Here is a 24,179-nt window from a genome sequence, read left to right as displayed (position 1 = left end):
AAAACACATTCCAGATCCTAACCACACACTCCATGATACCATTGGTTCTTTTGTAAACCTTCTTAAATTAGTGTTCTCTGGTTCTTGGCCCTTATGCTAAGGCAAACAGTTCAATTTTAAACTCCTCTGTCTACACTTCACATGATTATGAACACTTTTCAGAGAATCACAGAATCCCTACAACCCCACCGTCTGGTGTGGGTTTCCTCTGGATGCTCCAGTTTCGTCCCACAGTCCAAAGATGTGCGGGTTAGGTTGATTGGCCGTGTTAAATCAATCCTAGTGTCAGGGGGATTAGCAGTGTAAATTATGGGGATGGGGCCTGAATGGGATTGTGGTCATTGGAAACTCAATGGGCCGAATGGCCTCCTTTTGCATTGTAGGGATTCTACACCGACTCTCTGACAGAGTACCTTGTAACCCCACGCTTTTATCATGGCTAATCTACTTAACATACACATCTTGGTAAAACTGACTCTTAATGTCGCATGGCCAATCGACCTAACCTGCACATCTTTCTGACTGTGGGAGGAAACCGGAGCAGCTGGAGGAAATCCACGCAAATGTGGCAAGAATGTGCAGACTCCACAGAGACAGTGACCCGAGGCCGGAATTAAACCCAAGTCCCTGATGGCGAGAGGCAGCAGTGCTAACCACTCTACCGCCCCAAATTTCCTCTTAACCTTTTCTAAAGAAATCAACACCAGTGTTTCCACTCAGCTTTGTAACTTAGTTCATCATCTCTGGAACCCCATTCTGGTCAAGGTTTTAGTTTTCATCTAAACCTTAGCTTGGTATCAGCACAACAATCTCGGCTGATAACCCAGTGCAATATTAACAGAGTGCTGTACAGTCAGAGATCTAGGGTGGGATATTCCAGCTGTTTGCGCCAACAGGATCTTCTGGTCCCGCTGACAATGACCCTCCCTACTGCAGGGTGCAAACAAGGGAAAACCCTACTGACAACCTGAGGGTCCTGTCACCCACCAATGGTGGGCCACTTCTGCGACTGTTAAACACGCCATGGGGAGGGGAGCAGAGGCTGCGAGGGTGGAAAATCCCACCCTCCACCTTTCAAATTGGACAGTAAACTGTGCTTGCAGCTGCTGCCGAGGCATTATTCCACAGACTGGCAGGAAATGATCTGGTCATTGCTGTTTGTGGTCATGTTTTCTGTGTGAAAATTAGATGAAGCATTTCCCACAACACAGCAAGAGTGGCAACACTTCAAAAGCCACTTTTTCAGCTGCGAAATTCTTTGGGACAGGTTATGAAAGAAGTGATTTAAATACTCTCTCTCGGTAAGGTCATTTTCCTCCACTCTGCACAGGCAAGAGAACGTTACTACTGAGTCACAGCTGATGCCTTCGCCCCCTGGAGATACTCAATCTCTTCAGACGATAGAGAAAAGACAGTTCATTTTTCCAGGCACTCAGAGCTGGATTTCCCCATCTCGCCCGCCACGGGAATTGTACCGGACAGAACAAGAATCATTCAAAAAGTCTACTGACCTTGGGTGGGATTTTCTGGTTTTGGTGCAAACCCCAACCGGAATATCCCAGTGTTTAGGGGAGCTGAAAGTTTAATTTCCAGACACCACACAATGGAATGTGTCTGAATATTGTACTCAAACAGGCTGGTTAACTAAAGTAACTAAAGTCCAAAGATGTGCAGATTAGGTGGATTGGCCAAGTTAAGTTGTCCCTTTAGTGCCTCAAGATGTGTAGGTTAGGTGATTTAGGGTTACAGGAAGAGGATGTAGGGTGGACTGGATAAGATGCTCTGTTAGAGAGTCGGTGCAGACTCAATGGGCTGAATGGCCTCCTGCACTGCAGTGATTCTATGATTCTATGTCTGGAGCTCCCAGTGTGCCCTGTGCACATAATTATATCATTTGACCGGACTTAGCTTTAATGTTGAGTTAATATTACTCAACACAGTGCCAGACAAGGGTAAACGTGAAGAATCTCAATGGCTCTGCCAGGCGAGATTTCCCAAGCTGTTCAAATAAGCATGACTCACCATATAATTTAAACCGAGACTATCCCTTTGCTCACACACTGATACTGAGGGGCACACAGCTTGTTTCCTTCCTTACACTGAGCTGTGCTGATAAAGGAAGGGAGACTCATCTACTCACTTCCATAGCGGATTTCATAGCATTATGTTACTGGATTGAGGGAACGAGTGTTTGAGGACCAGGATCTCTGGGATTTCAAAGCTGAGAGACTAAGATCACGGTTTACTGAACAGCAGCGATCTCCGTGCTCCCACATGCTTCGGAGTAGCCTACAGCCGGCACAGCAAAACACCGGACAGGTACCAAGAGCAGTGTCCTTGAAATATCCTCCACATCTGGAAGGGCAGTCCAACAGCAGCATCCTCTCCCATGCCAACATGCTGACCATCAATAACTCAAATAATCCACAGACCCAGAGTAATGCTGTAGGGATCCAGGTTCAAATCCCACCATGGCAGATGGTGAAATCTGAATTCAACAAAAAAAAATCTGGAATTAAAAGATCTAATGATTTTTAATGCAAAACCATTGTCAAATGTCCCAAAAACCCATCTGGTTCACTGATATCCTTTAGGGAAGGAAATCTGCCGTCCTTACCCGGTCTGGCCTACATGTGACTCCAGATCCATAGCAATGTGGTTGACTCTCACCTACCCTCAGGGATGGACAATAGATGCTGGCCCCGCCAGCAACACCCATGAACAAATAAAAAAAGATCCACTGAAAACAGCAATGTATTAGAGGTGGAAGCAGTTCAGGCCTCCAATTCACCCCTTCCCCGAAGCAGAAATCTATTACAGGATCGAGATAACACAGCCTCTCCCACTCCTCTGAGCTTTTCATTCAACAGCAAAACATTTCATTTATCCAGAGGGCAAAACCAGAATTGATCGCCATCCCTAATTGTCGGACAGTGTTCCACGGAGCTAGGGTCAGGGGGCATTCTGACATTTAGCCACAACCCCACTGATGGTAGCTTCGTACCATTGGCTCCTCAGGCATACACCAAGGGTGGAATCTTCCCATCCTATCTGCCACACACCATGCAAAGGTTTGTTGACCTCGGGTGGGATTTTCCGGTCTTGGGGCGAGCCGGGCTGGAAAATCCCACCCCAAATGTCTGACCCTGCAGTTCCTCTGGCACTGGGCCGGATTACTATTGCAACAACACTACTGTAGGTGATGGTGACTCACCATTCTGAGTGGGTAAGCCATTTCAGGGTCATTGCTGTGGGTCTGGAGTCACATTCAGGTCATAGAATCATAGAAACCCTACAGTGCAGAAGGCGGCCATTCAGCCCATCGAGTCCGCACCAACAAAAATTGCACCCAAGGCTCTATCTCTACAACCCCATACATTTACCCTACTAATCCCTCTAACCCCTACACATTCCGGGACACTAAAGGGCACTTCAGGAATGGGCAAGAATAGCAAACTTCTTTTGCTTAAAGGTGTGAGTGAACCAGCTAGGCTTTTACAACAAGTTTTATTTCCACCATTACTAGTTTATATTGCAGATTCTATTTTAATTAGCAGAATTTAAATCTTTCCAAATGCTATGGGTGGGTTTGAACTCATATCTCTGGTGCATCATGCCAGGCCTCTGGATTACTAGCCCAGTAACAGAACCCATTGCGCTACCCTGAATCTGTATAAACAAGGACCGTGATGTTCCACAGCCTTACAACAGCAAAGCTCAGAGGCTAACGAACAGTTAGTTTCACCATTCAGTGGACAGGCTCTCACCTTCACTGGCATTTGGCTTGCTCTCTCCTGCCGGATGCTGGCCGGAATTCCACCTTTCTCCTTCTTTTTCTTCTTCATTGTCTCCCGGTGCTCCTTCTGCTTGTTCTGCACCTCGAGGAGGATGGAGATGAAGCTGTTCTTCACCTCCTTCTCAAACTCCAGCTCGTCACGCAGGGCCAGCTGCTGTATCAGCTCCTCCGAGTAATCTTTAACGGCCAATTCAACCTGCACCAACAGCTCGCCCACTTCAGCCTCGGTCAACTGCTCCACCTCTGCAAAACCCAAAACACACACGCTGCTTCAAACCCTTCGTTCTGAACTGGCTTCATCCTTTTCGACCTGGTTTTGGTATTTGGGTGCATCCCATTCCCCCATCCCGTTATTTCTGACGCTGTTCTTCATTATTGTTCCAACTGTGGGCATTCAAGCGTTGGGATGGTGTTGGTGACAGAATGTGTTTGTTCAGCAGGTATGTTAACAAGTCTTTATGAACTATTTGTAACTATAAACACAGTAAAGCTATGGAGCTCTCTCGATCTCGAGGTTGTAGCATGTCCCTGACCAAAGCATCACTGACCCTCAGTCTGGGTCATGTGCCTTCTTACATCACTGTATGGGCAGTATTGCTCCAAGTCCCACTGTAACCCTGTGTAGAGCAGATACTTACACTACGTCAACCTCCCCCAGAACATTCTGTCACCAACACCCCAGCTTCACGTGATTCCCTTTGCTTCACCACTGACTGGCATTTCGTCAATCACCCGGGGCCCACAAACTGCAATCCCCTCTCTAAATCCCTCAGTTGAACCCCTTTATTGAACCAATCCCACTAACAAAACCTTTGATTACAATCCCTAAGTGGCCATTCTTTGACTGATTGAATCATTATTATAAATGAATTAATTCCACCATTCTCTAACTCGGGGTTTCTCTCAGTCACAGAACCCCCTGACCTCCCAACAGTACCGATGGAACCCCTAAAAACATTCTTATCATATTGGAGTTAAACTGCAAATAAGAATTATTTTTGTACAAAAGGTACAAACATATAAAAACAAATTCACAAAAGGTTTTTCTTTATATATACACATTATAATTAGAAAGTTCTCGTATTCAACAAATACTTCCCAAGTCCGACCTTTTTGGAATTTTTAATGGAAGGAATGACTCATCTTTTGCTCATAAACTGGAGTGCTGGATTCTCATTTCAGACACACACACACAGACATACAGAGACACACGCGCACACACACACAGACACACGCGCACACACACACAGACACACGCGCACACAGACATACAGAGACACGCGCACACACACACAGACACATGCGCACACGCACACAGACACACGCGCACACGCACACAGACACATGCGCACACACACACAGACACACGCGCACACGCACACAGACACATGCGCACACACACACAGACACACACACACACATACAGAGACACACGCGCGCACACACACAGACACACACACACACAGACATACAGAGACACACGCGCACACGCACACAGACACACACACACACAGACATACAGAGACACATGCGCACACGCACACAGACACATGCGCACACGCACACAGACACACACACACACATACAGAGACACACGCGCGCACACACACACAGACACATGCGCACACGCACACAGACACACACACACACATACAGAGACACATGCGCACACACACACAGACACACACACACACAGACATACAGAGACACATGCGCACACACACACAGACACACACACACACAGACATACAGAGACACACGCGCACACGCACACAGACACACACACACACAGACATACAGAGACACATGCGCACACGCACACAGACACATGCGCACACGCACACAGACACACACAGACATACAGAGACACACGTGCACACGCACACAGACACATGCGCACACGCACACAGACACACACACACAGACATACAGAGACACACGCGCACACACACACAGACACACACACACACACAGACATACAGAGACGCACACGCACACAGACACACACACACAGACATACAGAGACACACGTGCACACGCACACAGACACATGCGCACACGCACACAGACACACACACACAGACATACAGAGACACACGCGCACACGCACACAGACACATGCGCACACGCACACAGACACACACACACAGACATACAGAGACACACGTGCACACGCACACAGACACATGCGCACACGCACACAGACACACACACACAGACATACAGAGACACACGCGCACACACACACACAGACACACGCGCACACACACACGCACACAGACACATGCGCACACGCACACAGACACACACACACAGACATACAGAGACACACGTGCACACGCACACAGACACATGCGCACACGCACACAGACACACACACACAGACATACAGAGACACACGCGCACACACACACACAGACACACGCGCACACACACACGCACACAGACACATGCGCACACGCACACAGACACACGCGCACAGACACGCGCACACACACACAGACATACAGAGACACACACGCACACACACAGACATACAGAGACACGCGCACACACACACAGACATACAGAGACACACGCGCACACACACACACAGACACACGCGCACACACACACGCACACAGACACATGCGCACACGCACACAGACACACGCGCACAGACACGCGCACACACACACAGACATACAGAGACACACACGCACACACACAGACATACAGAGACACACACGCACACACACACAGACATACAGAGACACGCGCACACACACACAGACATACAGAGACACACGCGCACACACACACAGACATACAGAGACACACACGCACACACACACAGACATACAGAGACACGCGCACACACACACAGACATACAGAGACACACGCACACACACACACAGACATACAGAGACACACACGCACACACACAGACATACAGAGACACGCGCACACACACACAGACATACAGAGACACACGCGCACACACACACAGACATACAGAGACACACGCACACACACACACAGACATACAGAGACACACACGCACACACACAGACATACAGAGACACGCGCACACACACACAGACATACAGAGACACACGCGCACACACACACAGACATACAGAGACACACGCACACACACACACAGACATACAGAGACACGCGCACACACACACAGACATACAGAGACACACGCGCACACACACACAGACATACAGAGACACACGCACACACACACACAGACATACAGAGACACACACGCACACACACAGACATACAGAGACACGCGCACACACACACAGACATACAGAGACACACGCGCACACACACACAGACATACAGAGACACACGCGCACACACACACAGACATACAGAGACACACGCGCACACACACACAGACATACAGAGACACACGCGCACACACACACAGACATACAGAGACACGCGCACACACACACAGACATACAGAGACACACGCGCACACACACACAGACATACAGAGACACACGCACACACACACACAGACATACAGAGACACACACGCACACACACAGACATACAGAGACACACGCACACACACACAGACATACAGAGACACGCGCACACACACACAGACATACAGAGACACACACGCACACACACACAGACATACAGAGACACGCGCACACACACACAGACATACAGAGACACACACGCACACACACAGACATACAGAGACACGCGCACACACACACAGACATACAGAGACACGCGCACACACACACAGACATACAGAGACACACGCGCACACACACACAGACATACAGAGACACACGCACACACACACACAGACATACAGAGACACACGCACACACACACACAGACATACAGAGACACACGCGCACACACACACAGACATACAGAGACACACGCGCACACACACACAGACATACAGAGACACACGCGCACACACACACAGACATACAGAGACACGCGCACACACACACAGACATACAGAGACACACACGCACACACACAGACATACAGAGACACGCGCACACACACACAGACATACAGAGACACACGCGCACACACACACAGACATACAGAGACACACACGCACACACACACAGACATACAGAGACACACGCACACACACACAGACATACAGAGACACACGCGCACACACACACAGACATACAGAGACACACGCGCACACACACACAGACATACAGAGACACACGCACACACACACAGACATAGAGACACACGCACACACACACAGACATACAGAGACACACGCACACACACACAGACATACAGAGACACACGCACACACACACAGACATAGAGACACACGCACACACACACAGACATACAGAGACACACGCACACACACACAGACATACAGAGACACACGCACACACACACAGACATACAGAGACACACGCGCACACACACACAGACATACAGAGACACACGCACACACACACAGACATACAGAGACACACGCACACACACACAGACATACAGAGACACACGCACACACACACAGACATAGAGACACACGCACACACACACAGACATACAGAGACACACGCACACACACACAGACATACAGAGACACACGCACACACACACAGACATACAGAGACACACGCGCACACACACACAGACATACAGAGACACACGCGCACACACACACAGACATACAGAGACACACGCACACACACACAGACATAGAGACACACGCACACACACACAGACATAGAGACACACGCACACACACACAGACATACAGAGACACACGCACACACACACACAGACATACAGAGACACACACGCACACACACACAGACATACAGAGACACACGCACACACACACAGACATACAGAGACACACGCGCACACACACACAGACATACAGAGACACACGCGCACACACACACAGACATACAGAGACACACGCACACACACACAGACATAGAGACACACGCACACACACACAGACATACAGAGACACGCGCACACACACACAGACATACAGAGACACACGCGCACACACACACAGACATACAGAGACACACGCGCACACACACACAGACACACGCGCACACACACACTTGTAACCCATTCATACTGACTTCTCTCTCTTCTGTTACTTAATATGCTAGCCACGCTAACACATTACCCCCGGCACCATGAGCTTTTTTTTTAAATAATTCATGGGACATGGGAGTCGTTGGCTGGCTGGCATTTATTGCCCATCCCTAGTTGCCCTTGAACTGAGTGGCTTGCTCGGTCATTTCAGAGGGCAGTTGAGAGTTAACCACAATGCTGTGGATCTGGTGCTACATGTAGGCCAGACCAGGTCAGGGCAGCAGATTTCCTTCCCTAAAGGAACCAGAAGGGTTTTTCCGACAATTGACAAAGGTTTCCTGGTCATCAGTAGATTCATAACTCCAGATTTCTTTTAGCGAATTCAAATTCCACCATCTGCCATGGCGGGATTCGAAGCCGGGTATCCGGAACATTAGTTGAGTTTCTGGATTAATAGTCTGGTGATAATACCACTCGGCCATCACCTCCCCTATTATCTGAGGTAATAACCTTTTACGCTGGACGTTATTGCAAATCTTTTAAAAATACAAACCCATCCACTGGGTCCCTCTTACGCATCCTGCTTGATACATCCTCAAAGAGCTCTAATAAATTTATCAAATACATCTTCCCATTCAGGAAAACATGTTGCCTCTGTGTGATTGCAACGGGATTTCCTACATATCCTGCTACTACTTCCCTAATCATGGATTTAACACTGAGAATGCAGATTTCTTTTGCTGGGAAGGAGGGAGTGGGTGGGGAGAGGAGGGTGGAGTCACTGTAATCCGAAAGGGATCTGAGGGTCCACTTGCACAGATCATTGTCGGTGGCAGGGCAGCTCGAGAGGGTGGCTACAAAACATAGAGGATCCTGGGTGTTAAAGACAGGAAGTTATTAAACCTGTGTGAAACACTGGCTTGGCCTCAACTAGAGTAATATGTCCAGTTCTGGGTAACACACTTTAGGAAGGATGTAAAGGCATTAGTGAAGGTGCAGGAAAGAGTTATGAGAATGATTCAAGGGTTGAGGAACTTCTGGTATGTGTACAGACTGGAGAAGCTGAGGCTGTTTTCTTATAGGAGAGAAGGTTGAGAGGGGTTTTGATAGAGGCGTTCAAAATCATTAGGGGTTCGGACAGAGTAGATAGGGAGAAACTGTTCACATTAGTGGAAGATTCGAGAATGGGAGGACACAGATTTAAAATGATTGGTGAAAGAGGCAAGAGCGATGTGAGGTAAAGCGTGTTTATGCAGCGAGTCAGTCGGATCTGGAATGTACTGCCCGAGAACATGATGGAGGCAGATTAAACCACAGCTTTCAAAAGTGAATTGAATCATCATCCATCGGGTAAAGCTCTCTGGGCAATGGGAAAAGGCTGGGGAGTGGCATGAGGTGAACTATTCTTGCAGGGAGCCAGCAGATACAACGGGTCAAATTGTTTTCTATATTTGTGGGACATGGGTGTCGCTGGCAGGCCAGCACTTATTGCCCAATCCTAGTTGCCCTTTAAGAGGGTGGTGGTGAGCTGCCTTCTTGAATCACTGCAGTCCACGTGCTTTGGGTTGATCCACAATGCCGTTCGGGAGGGAATTGCAGGATTTTGACCCAGAACTTTTGTCTGTGCTGTAACCATCCTATGATTCTCTGAGGGTACAATCAAGTGTCAAAGGGGATGGAGGATCATGTTCTGATGATCATAAAGGTGATCATGTGTCTGCCTTGCCTTGTTTCCCCTTTGTGACAATAGATAAAGCGAAGAGATACAGGATCTTAAAGGGTTACATTACAAAGACATATTGGACAAACTTGGTTTTTAGTCCTCGGAGTGGAGGAGGTAGGAAGGTGAGATGCGTCAAGTGTTGATGTTAATTTTCCTGCTACCCTGAGAATTTCTCTCTATAGTTAATGACTGTACTCTCTTTTGAAAGCTCTGATTGAATCTTCCTCCACCACAATTTCAGGCTCGCTGCACAGAAAGGTTCTTCCTCACTGTTGATTTATTTTTGATGCGGCAGGAATGATTTCCTCTGGTGAGGGAATCAAGGATGAGGAGGCCCAATCTTCAATACTGGGGCTAAGCCAATCAGGAGTTAAATCAGAAAGCACACAAACAGCGGCAGAAATTGGAAACTCGCTCCCCCGAAACTCTGAGGACGCTGAGCGCAAACGTGATTTTGCTGCGCTCCAAAATTAACATATACCGGGCAAAGACAGGAAAATGGAGGCTGAGTCCAGATAATCAATAATATAACCAAATGACAGAGTAGGCTTGAGGGGCTGAATGGCCTGATCCTGTTCCTAATGTTTCTATCCTCATACAATGCCATTAGAGATCCTAATCATATCTGGGATGTCTTAATACAGCCAGCATTCCCTTGGGAAATAAGCACTCTTCCAGCTAATGATTCAATCAGTTTGTTTTCTGCCCAAAGTAATTAAGTTGTTCATTATGAACGTTCGATGTGCGGCTGTCTACGATTTTTACTGCTAATTAATGGAACGTCTGCCACAAAGTGTCGCACTCTGATCAATTGTTAAATAAAATTTGGACAAAGGGGTATCACTAAATTTATTCTGAAGTAGAAGATCTTTTGTGTCAGACAGCATCTGAACATAAGAGCATTAGAAATAGGAGCAGGAGTAGGCCATCTAGCCCTTCGAGCCTGCCTCGCCATTCAACAAGATCATGGCTGATCTGAAGTGGATGAGTTCCACTTTCCCGCCTGCTCCCCATAACCCTTAAAGAGTGAAATAAAGGAGAGTTCTTCAAACACCTGGCTCCACAAGGTGTTTTACTGGTTGCAGGATAGCCTGAAAAACAAGCCAAGATAATTACAGGTATCAGGCACCGTGCAGGACACTGGTTGTCAACATTGGGCCTTGTCGCGTCTCTCTTCCATTTGTTAACAAAGTTCACTTTCTGTCGTCAAAGAAATAAACGATATAAAAAAACCTTTCTACACAGAATCTGATCCAATCAGATTTTACCTCAGACCTACCTTGGACACGGGTTTATTATGAAGTACAACAGACTGATAAATGGAGAACGCAACTAACACTGGGTGACAGCGGTTGGTGGGATTTATTACCCATCCCTAGATGCCCCTGGCAAGGTGGCGGTGAGCTGCCTTCTTGGATCGCTGCAGTCCACGTGCTGTGGGTTGTCCCACGATGAAGGGTGGGATTTTCTTGCCCGGACACGAGCGGAGAAGGTTGCGAGCAGGATGGGAACGTGCGTGGACCGCGCCTGCAACAATGACCACTGGGTGATGGGGCTGGAAACTCCTGCCCAATGAAACTGACTTGGACATTAACTCTACCTATTAATCCACCCAAATATCTTGCAAATGCTTAACATAAGTACGCCTTTACAGTAAGTGTGTAATTCTAAGTATGTTAATCAATGTTATATTTTCATGGTATAATTTCCTTTTTGATGATAGTCTCTGCATGTCCACTCTATTTCCTCGGGTGGATGTAGCTGTTATTAGGGGGCATAACTATGGTTCATGGTGGGAGATACAGGAGGGATGTCTGATTCTTTACTCGGAGAGTGGTTGGGGTGTGGAATACACTGCCTGCTGTGATAGTGGAGTCAGAACTTTAGGAAATTTCAAGTGGTTATTGGATGGGCACATGGAACACACAATAACGATAGGGAATGGGATAGCTTGATCTTGGGTTCAGGCATAACTCGGCACAACATCGAGGGCTGAAGGGCCTGTACTGTGCTGTACTGTTCTGTTCTATGACTTCACATGGGTGTTAACAGCAGCTTGTACCTAGCAGGGATGTCACCATGAACAGAGCGTAATCCAGCTCGTGGAGGATCATTTGATGAACCAAATTTGGGCATCTATAACTTCCCTAGATCGGGGAATGGTCACTTTCCAAATGGTTTGATGAGCAAAGACTGAGGCAGGAGTTCTTGTGGTGCAGTGGGTTAGTGTCCCTGCCTCTGAGCCAGAAGCTCCAGGTTTGAGTCCCACCCTAAGACTTGATGGCCAAAGAAGGTGCGCTCATAACGCTGTCAAATCAACCTGCAAAATCCTTCCAATCGCGGCAATAGCTGGCAGTGAGAGCAGGAGTGATTCCTGGTCAGTCATGCTTGATGTGGAACGATGCTCCTCAAGCTATAAGCCCCCTGGTGACAGACTAGCAATCTGTTCCAGGGATTACCAGCTATGGAAACAAAGGAAAGTCTACCTTAGTGCACCAGTAAGAGAACTGGAATTGGAATGAACAGAGACAATTCATAGATTGCCTTTGATTAACATTCCTTCAATGTTAACGGTGTTACAAAATCTCAATGATCTGATTTTGATTTTAAAACATTCAATTATTCACTGATTTGAGTAAACTAATGCAAATTTAGTGCTGAAAAGTGAACCTATTAAAGTGGCTTTGAATTAAAAGCACTTTTGAACATTTCAGTGAAAGCTGTACTTGCACAAAGAAACCTTTACACTTTCTTCAAGAAGCGATAATGTTTGGGTGTTTTGAAGTTTTGCAAAAATGTATTTTGGCAGCAACTCTAAGTGTTGTATTAATTCAAAGCAGTGTTCCTGGGTGGGATGGGGGGGTCAGGGGAAGACTTTCCATCTTCAAATCATAAGCAAGTTAAGGGTGTCCATAAAAAGAACCTGATCCTGCTCTGTCATTCTGTAATCATTTATCCTGACCTTTTACCTCAGCTGCACCGTCTTACAATATCCATATCCCTTCATTCCCTTAAAAATCCACCAACCTCCTGCTTGAATATTTTCAATTAGTGTTTATCCGTGGATCTCTGGGATAAGGAATTCCAAAGATTCAGAACCCTGAGAGCATTTTCACAGTAACTTCATCGCAGTGTTAATGTAAGCCTACTTGCAACACTAATAAAATAAACCTTAAATCTTTAAAATAAATAAATGAACCCACAAGATGTTTACTCACAAGATGTATCACAGCTCGGTATGGCTCCTGCAAGAAACTACAAAGGGTTGCAGACACGGCCCAGCCTATCAGCCTCCTATCCATTGACTGTCTACACTTCCCACTGCCTGGGAAAAGCAGCCAGCACAATTGAGGACCCTACGCACCCCGGACATTCTCTCTTCCAACTTCTTCCATCAGGAAAAACATTTAAAAGTCTGAGTTCACGTACTAACCTGAAGAGCAGCTTCTTCCCTGCTGCCATCACACTTTTGAATGGACCGCTTTAACTTGATCTTTCGCCACACCCTAGCTATGGCTGTAACACTACATTCTGCACCCTCTCCTCTCCTTCTCTCCTATGTACTCTATGAACGATATAATGCGCGAGAGACAATACTTTTCACTGTATACCAATACATGTGACAATAATAAATCAAAGTGAATCAATTACTTACAAGCGATTGATGCTTTTAATATTATAGAAATATATTATGGTGGCAGCAGTGGGATTGGTTCAAACATGGTGTGGGTTAATTTATTGAGACTGGGCATGAGAACATTTATGTAAAGGTGGAAATCTTGAAGATACCAGAGCTTGGCTGTGTGCTGACCACAGGCAAAAAAATAAACTTAGATTTGATTGCGTGATACACTTGTGATACCATCGTGATATCATGCCCCGATCCCTTAAATGCATATTAGAGGGGTATCGGGGGAATCTTCTGTTTATCTGTGTGTTTATCCTTTATATTGATTTCTATCAGAGCTACAAAATGTATGGAGTGTTGGAGGAGGGGCTGGTGTATGCCTTTTATCAAATATTGTGTGTGACAGGTATAACACACAATGCATCTTTTATTGGTCGGGTAGGAAGGGATACGGAGTTCAGGTGGATAAGTGGAGTTGAGGTACACATCAGGCATGATTGATCCAATTGTCGCAATAGCCTTGAACAGCTTCCTCTGGTTACGATGTTCTTAACCTCCGAATCATTGTGGTCAAAACCACAAGGAATGTGTTTCGTAAGGAACCTGAGACAGTGAAATGTTGTCTATTAAACAGGGAAATGTTCTCTACATCACTAAAGTCCCAGAGTGTACAGAGATCCATTTTAACAGTAAATCACTGACACCTCACCTTCCATCTGGATGTTGTTGTTGCTGCTGGATGGTTTTAGCACCTGGACCTCCTGCGAGAGGACTGACAGCTTGTCACACTGTGATGGTGTTTCCTCAACTTCAGGGTCAGGGGAATTCTGCATCATCTCTTCAATCTCCTCAATGACCTGTAGGTAGATTATCAGACGTTTATATCCCAGACACTACACTAACTTTTATCACTTATTCCTCAAGAACTCTTGGTAAACATTTGACAGAATTGTGACAGGGCAGGAGGTGGCCATTCAGCCCATCGTGTCTGCAACTGCTCTCCAACCAAGTAATTCACCTTGATTCATTCCCCCTGCCTTCTCCCTTTTTCTTTTCAGATAACAATCTAATTCCCTTCTGAATGTTCAGTTTGAACCTGCCTCCACCACACTCTCAGGCAGCGCATTCCACATCCTAACCACTCAGTATGCGAAAACATTTTTGCTCGTGTCACCTTCTTTTGCCACTGTTTTAAATCTGTTCCCTCTCATTCTTGATCTTTATGTGAGTGGGAACACTTTCTCCCTACCTACTCGCTTTAGGCCTTTCATGATTTTGAACACCACCATCAAATCTCCTCTCGGCCCTCCCTTCTTCAAGAAGAACACTCCCAATTTCTCCAATCTATCCTAATAACTGAAGTTCCTTATCCCTGGAACTATTCTTGGGAACCCTTCTCCGCACTCTCTCCATTGCCTTCACATGGAATTCTACAGTGCAGGAGGCCATTCGGCCCATCAAGTCTGCACCGATCATTATCCCATCCAAGCCCTATCCCCATAACCCCATGCACTAATCCTATCTAGTTCCCCTGAAACTAAGGGACAATTTAACCCGGCCATTCCACCTAACCTGCACATCATAGAATCCCTACAGTACAGAAGGAAGCCACTCGGCCCACTGAGTCTGTACTAACCACAATCCCAGCCAGGCCCCACTCCCATAGCCCCATGCATTTACCCTGCTAATCGCCCCAAGGTTAATTTACCACGGCCAACAACTTTTTACCCGCACATCTTGGGGCAGTGGGAAGAAACTGGAGCACCCGATGGAAACCCAAGCAGCCACAGGGAGAATGTGCAAACTCCACACAGATAGTGACCCGAGTACAGAATTGAACCTGCGACCCTGGCGCTGTGAGGCAGCAGTGCTAACCACTGTGCCACTGTACTACTCTTTGGACTGTGGGAGGAAACTGGAACACTGGAGGAAATCCACTGCAGATACGGGGAGAATGTGCAGACTCCACACAGACGGTAACCCAAGCCGGGAATCAAACCCGGGTCCCTGGCACCGTGAGGCAGCAGTGCTAACCACTGTGCCACCGTCCCGCCCCACCTTATCAAAGGTGCAGCAACCAGAACTAAACTCAGCACTGAACTAATATCTCACACAAGTTTAACAGAATCTCTCTGCCCCTTTAGGAGTTGTCCAGTGGTCAGAGGATAGGAGCACTGCCTGTGATAATGAGCTGTGCAGACCATCAGTCTGAAATAGTGAGCTGACAGGAGGGATGCCTCACCATTTACAATTTCACTGATAAGCAGGCAGCTGTCTTGTCTCTGCCCCTCCTGCATTCACTGATGTGCCTTCAGTTGCTCAGCCCCTCCTTCACCTTTCATGCTCTCACCCCCTAGTAAATATTTTGCTCTTCCCCATTCTGACTGTTCCACTTGATATCACCCCGGGCATAGACTAGAACTGAACTGTGGTTAAGCAACTGATCATCAGATCTGGTTGGCACCACACCAATCTCCATCAAGCCTCAGTTCACTCTGCCAGGACCACACACTATGTAAGGATCGTCCCGGACAGCGACAGTGATCTGTCGCTTCCTTTCCCCAATGTTAATCAATTCCTGAAACTTCTTCCTGCTGCTCTTTCTACCCTCGCGTGTGTAAGGAGATCACAGACATCTTTGCCACGCGAACAGGATTATTCCTCGACTTCCCCATTCCTTCCCTCCCCCCCGCCACATTTCCAAAGCAGGATTCTCACTGCCTGAACTAAACTCACTGTGTTAGGATTAGGGTTGGGTTAGGGTTACGGTTACGGTTAGTTTCTTCTGTGTCTCCCTCGTGCATTGTTCAGGTGATGCACATGCTGCTTTCTTTGGCTGCTAGACGATTAACCACACAACTTCCATTCCTGGTCCTCGGGCCAGCTGATAATGAAAATGGTTTGATCTTCCCGGGATAATCATAGAAATCATAGAACCCTACAATGCAGAAAGAGGCCATTCGGCCCATCGAGTCTGCACCGACCACAATCCCACCCAGGCCCTACCCCCATATCCCTACATATTTTACGTACTAATCCCTCTAACCTACACATCTCAGGACACTAAGGGGCAATTTTAGCACAGCCAATCAACCTAACCCATACATCTTTGGACTGTGGGAGGAAACCAGAGCACCCAGAGGAAACCCAAGCAGACACAAGGAGAATGTGCAAACTCCACACAGACAGTGACTTGAGCCGGGAATCACCGTGGCCAAGATTTACGACAACTTTCCTTGTCACAACAGCCCCTAATCTAAAATCTCAGAGGGACATGCAGAAGTGAAAGCTGATTAATTAGCTAATAAACTTCTGCCATATATCCATTTCTTGCTGAACATGGTGGCTTTGAGTAGAATTTGAGATGTTTCACGCAATATTATGGAGAATAAAGCTCAGGGCATTGCCAGCTGCGATTCACTCTCCATTTTCCACACTCTCAGGCCTGGGATAGGTGGTGTAGAATGATGGGCAGCAGATAACTCGGCACATTCTGCCCCAGGGATCCAGCTGCAAGGAAGAGCCAGGCTCACTCTGCAAATAGATTTATAGTATCCATTGAAGATGATCGAAGCAATGGTGCATTTCTTTTGCTTCTTTGAGTGCATGTATGTGCGCGCACCTATGTGCCTGCTGTATGTGCGCGCTGTATGTGCGTGCTCTTATGTGCATGTGTCTTTGCTGCCTTTGAAGACTTACCTGTTCAGCCGTGAAGAGAGGCTCCTCACTCGCGCAGGATACAATGATGTCCAACTTCTCAATTAACTCCCCATCTTCAGTAATACTGTCCTTGTCAGTGGCCTGACAACACATGGGAAAAGACAGGTAAAGATAAGACTGTTTTACTGCAGTTTTACATTATAAATCTTCTTCACTGTATGAATCACGTACTCTTTGGTTCAGTTCCTCTCCCAGTGCATTCGGCATCCCAGATCCCCACTGCCTGGATCAGCTGCTTTCCAGATGTTAAAGACATGCTGCAGTGTTAAGTGGGTAGTGTTCCTCAGTGACATGACCATTTCTCCTGTTGCGTTTGTCCATTGGTACCACAGGCCCAGCCAACACAACAGATTACATTCTCGATGGTTGTACAAAATCACACCCTAGCCCCCGCTGCAGCTTGTGGTGCGTCAGACCACACTATTCCCCCAAAGCTTCTCCTTCATTGTGCAGCTCGGCAGCCCTGCCTCACACAAAAACAGAGAATACTGGAAAATCTCAGCAAGTCTGACAGCATCAGCGGAGAGAGAAAACACCCGACGTTTCGAGTCTGGATGACCCTTTGTTCAAGTGTCTGCAGTATTTTGCTTTTTATCAGGACTGTCCTCACTTGGTTTCATAGAACCCCTACAGTGCAGAAAGAGGCCATTCAGCCCATTGAGTCTGCACCAACAATAGTCCAAGCCCTATCCCCATAATCCCACATATTTAACCTGCTAATCTCCCTGACACTAAGGGGCAATTTAGCACGACCAATCAACCTAACCCACACATCTTTGGCATATGGGAAGAAATAGGAGCACCCGGAGGAATCCCACACAGACACAGGGAGAATGTGCAAACTCCACACAGACTGCCACCCGAAGCAAGAATTGAACCCGGGTCCCTGCCGCTGTGAGGCAGCAGTGCTAATCACTGTGCCGTCCCGTTCTTGACTAACCCCTCCAAATGTAGCTCCATCATTTCCAGAAATGCTTTCCCTTTCTGCCCCCCAACACTGATCCTGAACTAGAAGCTGATTGAATAGGACTGTAATATCTGAGCTAGCATTAACATGTCAACAAGTGAGTATGAGTACCACCCCGTGAGGTAACCTCACAGAATTAAAGAGTAATGCAGCGTAGAAATGTGTGTTTTGGCACATCAGATATATAATTTATAGAATCCTTACAGTGGAGGTCCTCCCCTCCACTCCATCCATAACCCACTCATTGACCACAGCCATCAAGTCTCTGACAGAGATTATTACTCAGGCCTTATCTACATAACCCCACATATTTACCCCACTAATCCCACTAACCAACACATCTTGGGACATTAAGGGGCAATTTAGCTCTTGTATTTTCAAAATTTAACACCAGAACTTTCAACATGTTTTGTACTGCAGCGTTTGCATGATTACTGATGAATGCCTCTTCCAGTTCCTGCACTCAGTGAAATTCATGTGTTGAATCTCACTCCTGCTCCTCTCTAAATCCATTCCACACAAATAATCATCCAGTTTGTCTCTTTAAAAAAAAAACACAATTAGCAATCACAGATTGCAAAAGTGGATTCAATCCATCTAACCTGCACATCTTTGGAATGTGGGAGGAAACTGGAGAACCCAGTGGAAATCCATGCAGACATGGGGAGAATATGCGAACTCCATACCGACAGTCACCAGAGGCTGGTGGTCTTCAGTATGGTTTTGTGAGAACCTTTTATTGAACCACAAGTTTCCCACAAGCCTGGACTCTAAACCACCAGCTGTTTGTGGCATTAATTAACTTGCCAACAGCTTAAAATGCTGATCATTATAGTCATAGAATCATTTACAGCTCAGAAGGTGGCCATTTGGCCCATTGAATCTATGCTGACATTCCATGGGACAATGCAGTCAGTCCCCTTTCACCATTCTACCTCCATAGTCCTGCAAGCTTAGCTTCTTCAGGATACCACCCCATTTCCTTTCCATATAGTTGAGCTCTGCTTACACCCCCCTCATGAGCAGTGGGTTTCGTCATCAACACACTGTCTGCTTTCCTCCAAGTGTGAAAATCCCTCAGTTTTTCCAACCTAATACCCACGTCCCTGGAACTATTCTGTAAATCTCTCCTGCACCCTGTCAAGAACGCTCACACTCTTCCTAAACTGTGGGGACCTGAACTGGACCCAATACGCATAGTTATAGCCTAACCAGAGCTTTAAAAAGATTCAGCATAGCCTCCTTGCTTTTGTACTCAATACCTCTTACTTGTGAATGCCAAGATCGCTTAGATGCTAATAATTCTCACCATACATCCTACCAACTTCAAAGATCTATTATTAGCTCCAAGGTTATTCTGTTCCTGCGCACTCTTTAGAATGTACTATTCAGCCTACACTGCCTCTCCTATCCGCCAAAATGGACCATCACTTCAGCACCACCAATCTCTGCATCAAATTCCTCCTCCCACTTCCCTGCCTATTTGCTAGCCCACGTCCTGTTTTATCCTCACTGTTTGCTATACCTTTTCATTCATGGGCAATTTTGTGAAATTTCACTCTGCATTCCAAAACCCAAAAATAAGGCCATGGTCCTCACAGTGACCTTTAGGAAAGGTCAGAGTCTACCGTCCTCCAATGTAAAAAATAATCATTGACCATGATTTTTCATCCTTACGACAATTTTTAATCCAGGTAGACACCAATCCTCTTATTCACTGAGTTACAGTCTGGTTAACCAATCTTTTACATGGTAGTCTGTCTAATACTTTCTCAAAATCCACATACACGACATCCGCCACATTCTCTTCAACTCGCTCTGTTACTTCATCAAAAAGCGCAACGTGATCAGCCTTTTACAAATGCATGTTAACATCCTTAATCAAGTGAACCATTTCCAAGTGTCTTATCCACCACGGAAGACAGACTAGTTATGGATGTTAAGGCTACGCCTAATTAAGAAAGAGTGTAAGGGCATCATATTTACCATCTTCAATCTTCTGGCATCTCCTCATACCCAGGGTAGATTGGAACATAAGAAACAGAAGCAGGAAGGAGAAGGTTATTTGTCTTTCTAAGACTGGTTCACCATTCAGCAAGATCATGGCTGATCTGATATGGGCTTTAACTCGACTTTCCTTCCTGTTCCCTATAACACTTGACTCTCTTGTTCATCAAAAATCTGTCAGCTCAACCTTCAACGTATATTCAATGACCCAACCTCCACTGCTCTCTGGGGGAGACAATAACAAACCCTTTGACACTCCTCATCTCTATTTAAAAAAGGTGTCCCTTATTGTAAAACTGTGCCCCCTGCCATTCCGGGACACGTTGAACGGGATTTTATGGCCTTGCTCGTCCCAAAACCATAAAATCCCGCCCAAAGTCAACGGACCTTTCCACGGTCCGCCCCTTGTCCGCTCCGATTCCCGTGACAGGCGGGACTGTAAAATTCCGGTCATCATCTCAGCACCTACTATGCTTCTCTCTACATCAATCGGACGAAGTAGAAACGGTCAAGAGCTTCAAGTTTTTAGACGTGCAGATCACCAACAACCTGTCCTGGTCCCCCCATGCCAACACGAGAGTTAAGAAAGCCCACCAACGCCTCTAGTTTCTCAGAAGACTAAGGAAATTTGGCATGTCAGCTACGACTCTCTCCAATTTTTACAGTTGCACTATGAAAAGCATTTTCTCTGGTTGTATCACAGCTTGGTACGGCTCCTGCTCTGCCCAATGCTGCAAGAAACTACAAAAGGTTGTGAACGTAGCCCAGTCAATCATGCAAACCAGCCTCCCATCCACTGACTCTGTCTACATTTCCCGCTGCCTCGGAAAAGCAGCCAGCATAACTAAGGACCCCACACACCCTGGACATTCTCTTTTCCACCTTCTTCGCTCAGGAAAAACATACAGAAGTCTGAGAGCATATACCAACCGATTCAAGAACAGCTTCTTCCCTGCTGCCATCAGACTTTTGAACGGACCTACTTCAAAGTTGATCTTTCTCCAGCTATGACTAACACCACATTCTGCACTCTCTCCTTTCCTTCTCTATGAATGGCACGCTTTGTTTGTATAGCACGTAAGAAACAATACTTTTCACTGTATACTAATATATGTGACAATAATAAATCAAATCAAATCTTCTAAACTTGAGTGGATACAAACTTAACCACTCCCACCTTTCCTGAGGGCATGAAAGCATTTGTTCCTTCTCAGATTATCTGCTCTCAGAATGACCAAGATCATGTGTTGAGCCCAATTCCCAAAGGCAGCCTGGGCAACAGACATGAAAGGTATGTGAATGTTGATGGACTGCAATGCCTGAAGCTTTTTCAGAATTACCCTGACCTCAGTACATCCTGCTTTCAATGTGACACAGTAGGATGATTGGTAAGTCGGTAAACAGATCAACTGCAACCAGCCATGTGCACGGAGCAGCAGTGCTACCGTGGCTCCCTCGGTAGCACTCTCGCCTCTAAGTCACCAGGTTGAGGGTTCAAATCCCACTCCGGGGCACAAAAACCAAGGCTGACATTCCAGTGCAACACTGAGGGAGTGACATACTGGGGGAACGACAACAGGGGGTTGTTTTCAGATGTAGATCATTGGCACCTGTAGCTAACCTCAATTGCTGCATCGGCCTATCCAGTGATTGCAATGGTCGGTTGTAACCAGGAACATGTTGGTGTGCCCCGATTCAAGCCATGGGGGTGGTGCCATGAAGCTGCCCTTTTTGCAAATGCCCCATCCTCAGAGACACCCAACTGTTAGGATCTTCGCTGCTCTGTCACCTGTCTGCCTAATCCTTCATCTTTTCCCAAGTTTTTGGAGTCCCCACAGCAGCCTTGGCGATGTTGTAAAGGGGCTGAGTTGTCTCCTAAACCCTTTCACAGCCTCTTAGAATTGCATTTCTCAAATGCTTTCTACAACGGGCAGACATCTCAAAGCGCTTCACAGCTAATCGATGCACTGATGAAGTCTTTGCCACTGTTGTAATATCGGAAACCACGATTTTCACAGTAACTTCATTGTGGTGTTAATGTAAGCCTACTTGTGACTAATAAATAAACTTTAAACTATTTTGCGCACAGCAAACTTCCACAGACTTCAATGGCCAGATAATCTGTTTTTGTAGATGTTGATTGAGGAATAAATATTGGCCAGGTCACAATGGGTCACTCCCCGATCACTTTCATGACAGTGCCTTGGAGAATTTTACATTCACCGAAGCAAGCAGATGTTGGCTTTGGTGTAACATCTTCTCAAGAAGGTGACAGTCCAGCACTCCCTCAGTATTGCACTGGAACGTCAGCCTTGGTTTTTGTGCCCCGGAGTGGGATTTGAACCCTGAACCTGGTGACTCAGAGGCAAGAGTGCTACCTATGGAGCCACGGCAGGACTGCTGCTCTCCTAACCAGATATTCTCCTTCAACTGTCCTTTGCCTTCAATTTCATTTTGACAAAATTTCATTTCACATTTGATATTCTATTCCCAGCAATGAGGTTGCTGAACCAATTCACCCGTTTGTTTAAAGCTAAACAAGTGAGCAGAAAGTGGAGTGCAAACAGCATCAGAAAACCCACCAATAAATATTGCAATCTAAGGTAGTTAGCCAGAGTCCACCAAGGACTACAGGCACCACTGTTTATTCGAAAGACACAGTTGGTCACATATAGCTTGAGGGGACAAGGTGCCACAGCGGTTTATAACTACTGCGTCACAGCGCCAGACCCAGGTTCAATTCCAGGGCAGCACAGTGGCAGCGTGATTAGCGCTGCGGCCTCATAGCACTGGGGGCAAGGGTTTAATTCCAGCCTTGGAATTGTGGGAAGCTTGCACATTCTCCCCATGTCTGTGTGGGTTTCCTCCGGGTGTGCCGGTTTCCTCCTCCAAAGATGTGTGGGTTCGGTTGATTGGCCATGCTAAATTGCCCCTAATGTCGGGGTATTAGTAGGGTAAATATGTGGTGATACAGGAATAGGGCCTGGATGGGACTGTGATCGATACAGGCTTGATGGGTTAAATGGCCTCCTTCTGCATTGTAGGGATTCTATAATCCCCGGCTTGAGCACTGATTATGTGGAGTCTGCATGTTCTCCCCATGTCTGCATGGAGTTTTCACGTTCTCCCCGTGTCTGTGTGGGTTTCCTCGGGTGCTCCAGTTTCCTCCCACAGTCTGAATGGCATGCTGGTTAGGGGCACTGGCCGCGCTAAATTCTCCCTCAGTGTACCCAAACAGGTGCCGGAGTGTGGCGACTAGGG

The 24,179-nt window shown here is 46.7% G+C and overlaps 1 protein-coding gene across 5 annotated transcripts in view; it reads right to left on the bottom strand.

The window, feature by feature from the left end:
• Positions 1–24,179, bottom strand: part of fez1 (fasciculation and elongation protein zeta 1 (zygin I)) — a 73,938-nt gene that overhangs the window by 15,826 nt on the left and 33,933 nt on the right. For all 5 annotated transcript variants that reach the window (XM_080182224.1, XM_080182223.1, XM_080182227.1 and 2 more), the window contains 3 exons: positions 17,924–18,025; positions 14,934–15,081; positions 3,768–4,039 (listed from right to left, as the gene is read on the bottom strand). In XM_080182224.1, coding sequence (XP_080038350.1) covers positions 3,768–4,039; positions 14,934–15,081; positions 17,924–18,025 — 522 coding nt within the window. The remainder of the gene's footprint in view (positions 1–3,767; positions 4,040–14,933; positions 15,082–17,923; positions 18,026–24,179) is intronic.

Source organism: Carcharhinus amblyrhynchos, unplaced genomic scaffold (assembly GCF_965287045.1).
Source record: "Carcharhinus amblyrhynchos unplaced genomic scaffold, sCarAmb.v2.hapA scaffold_49, whole genome shotgun sequence".
NCBI classification, from domain to species: Eukaryota; Metazoa; Chordata; class Chondrichthyes; order Carcharhiniformes; family Carcharhinidae; genus Carcharhinus; species Carcharhinus amblyrhynchos.
This window is presented reverse-complemented; position numbering and strand designations above follow the sequence as displayed.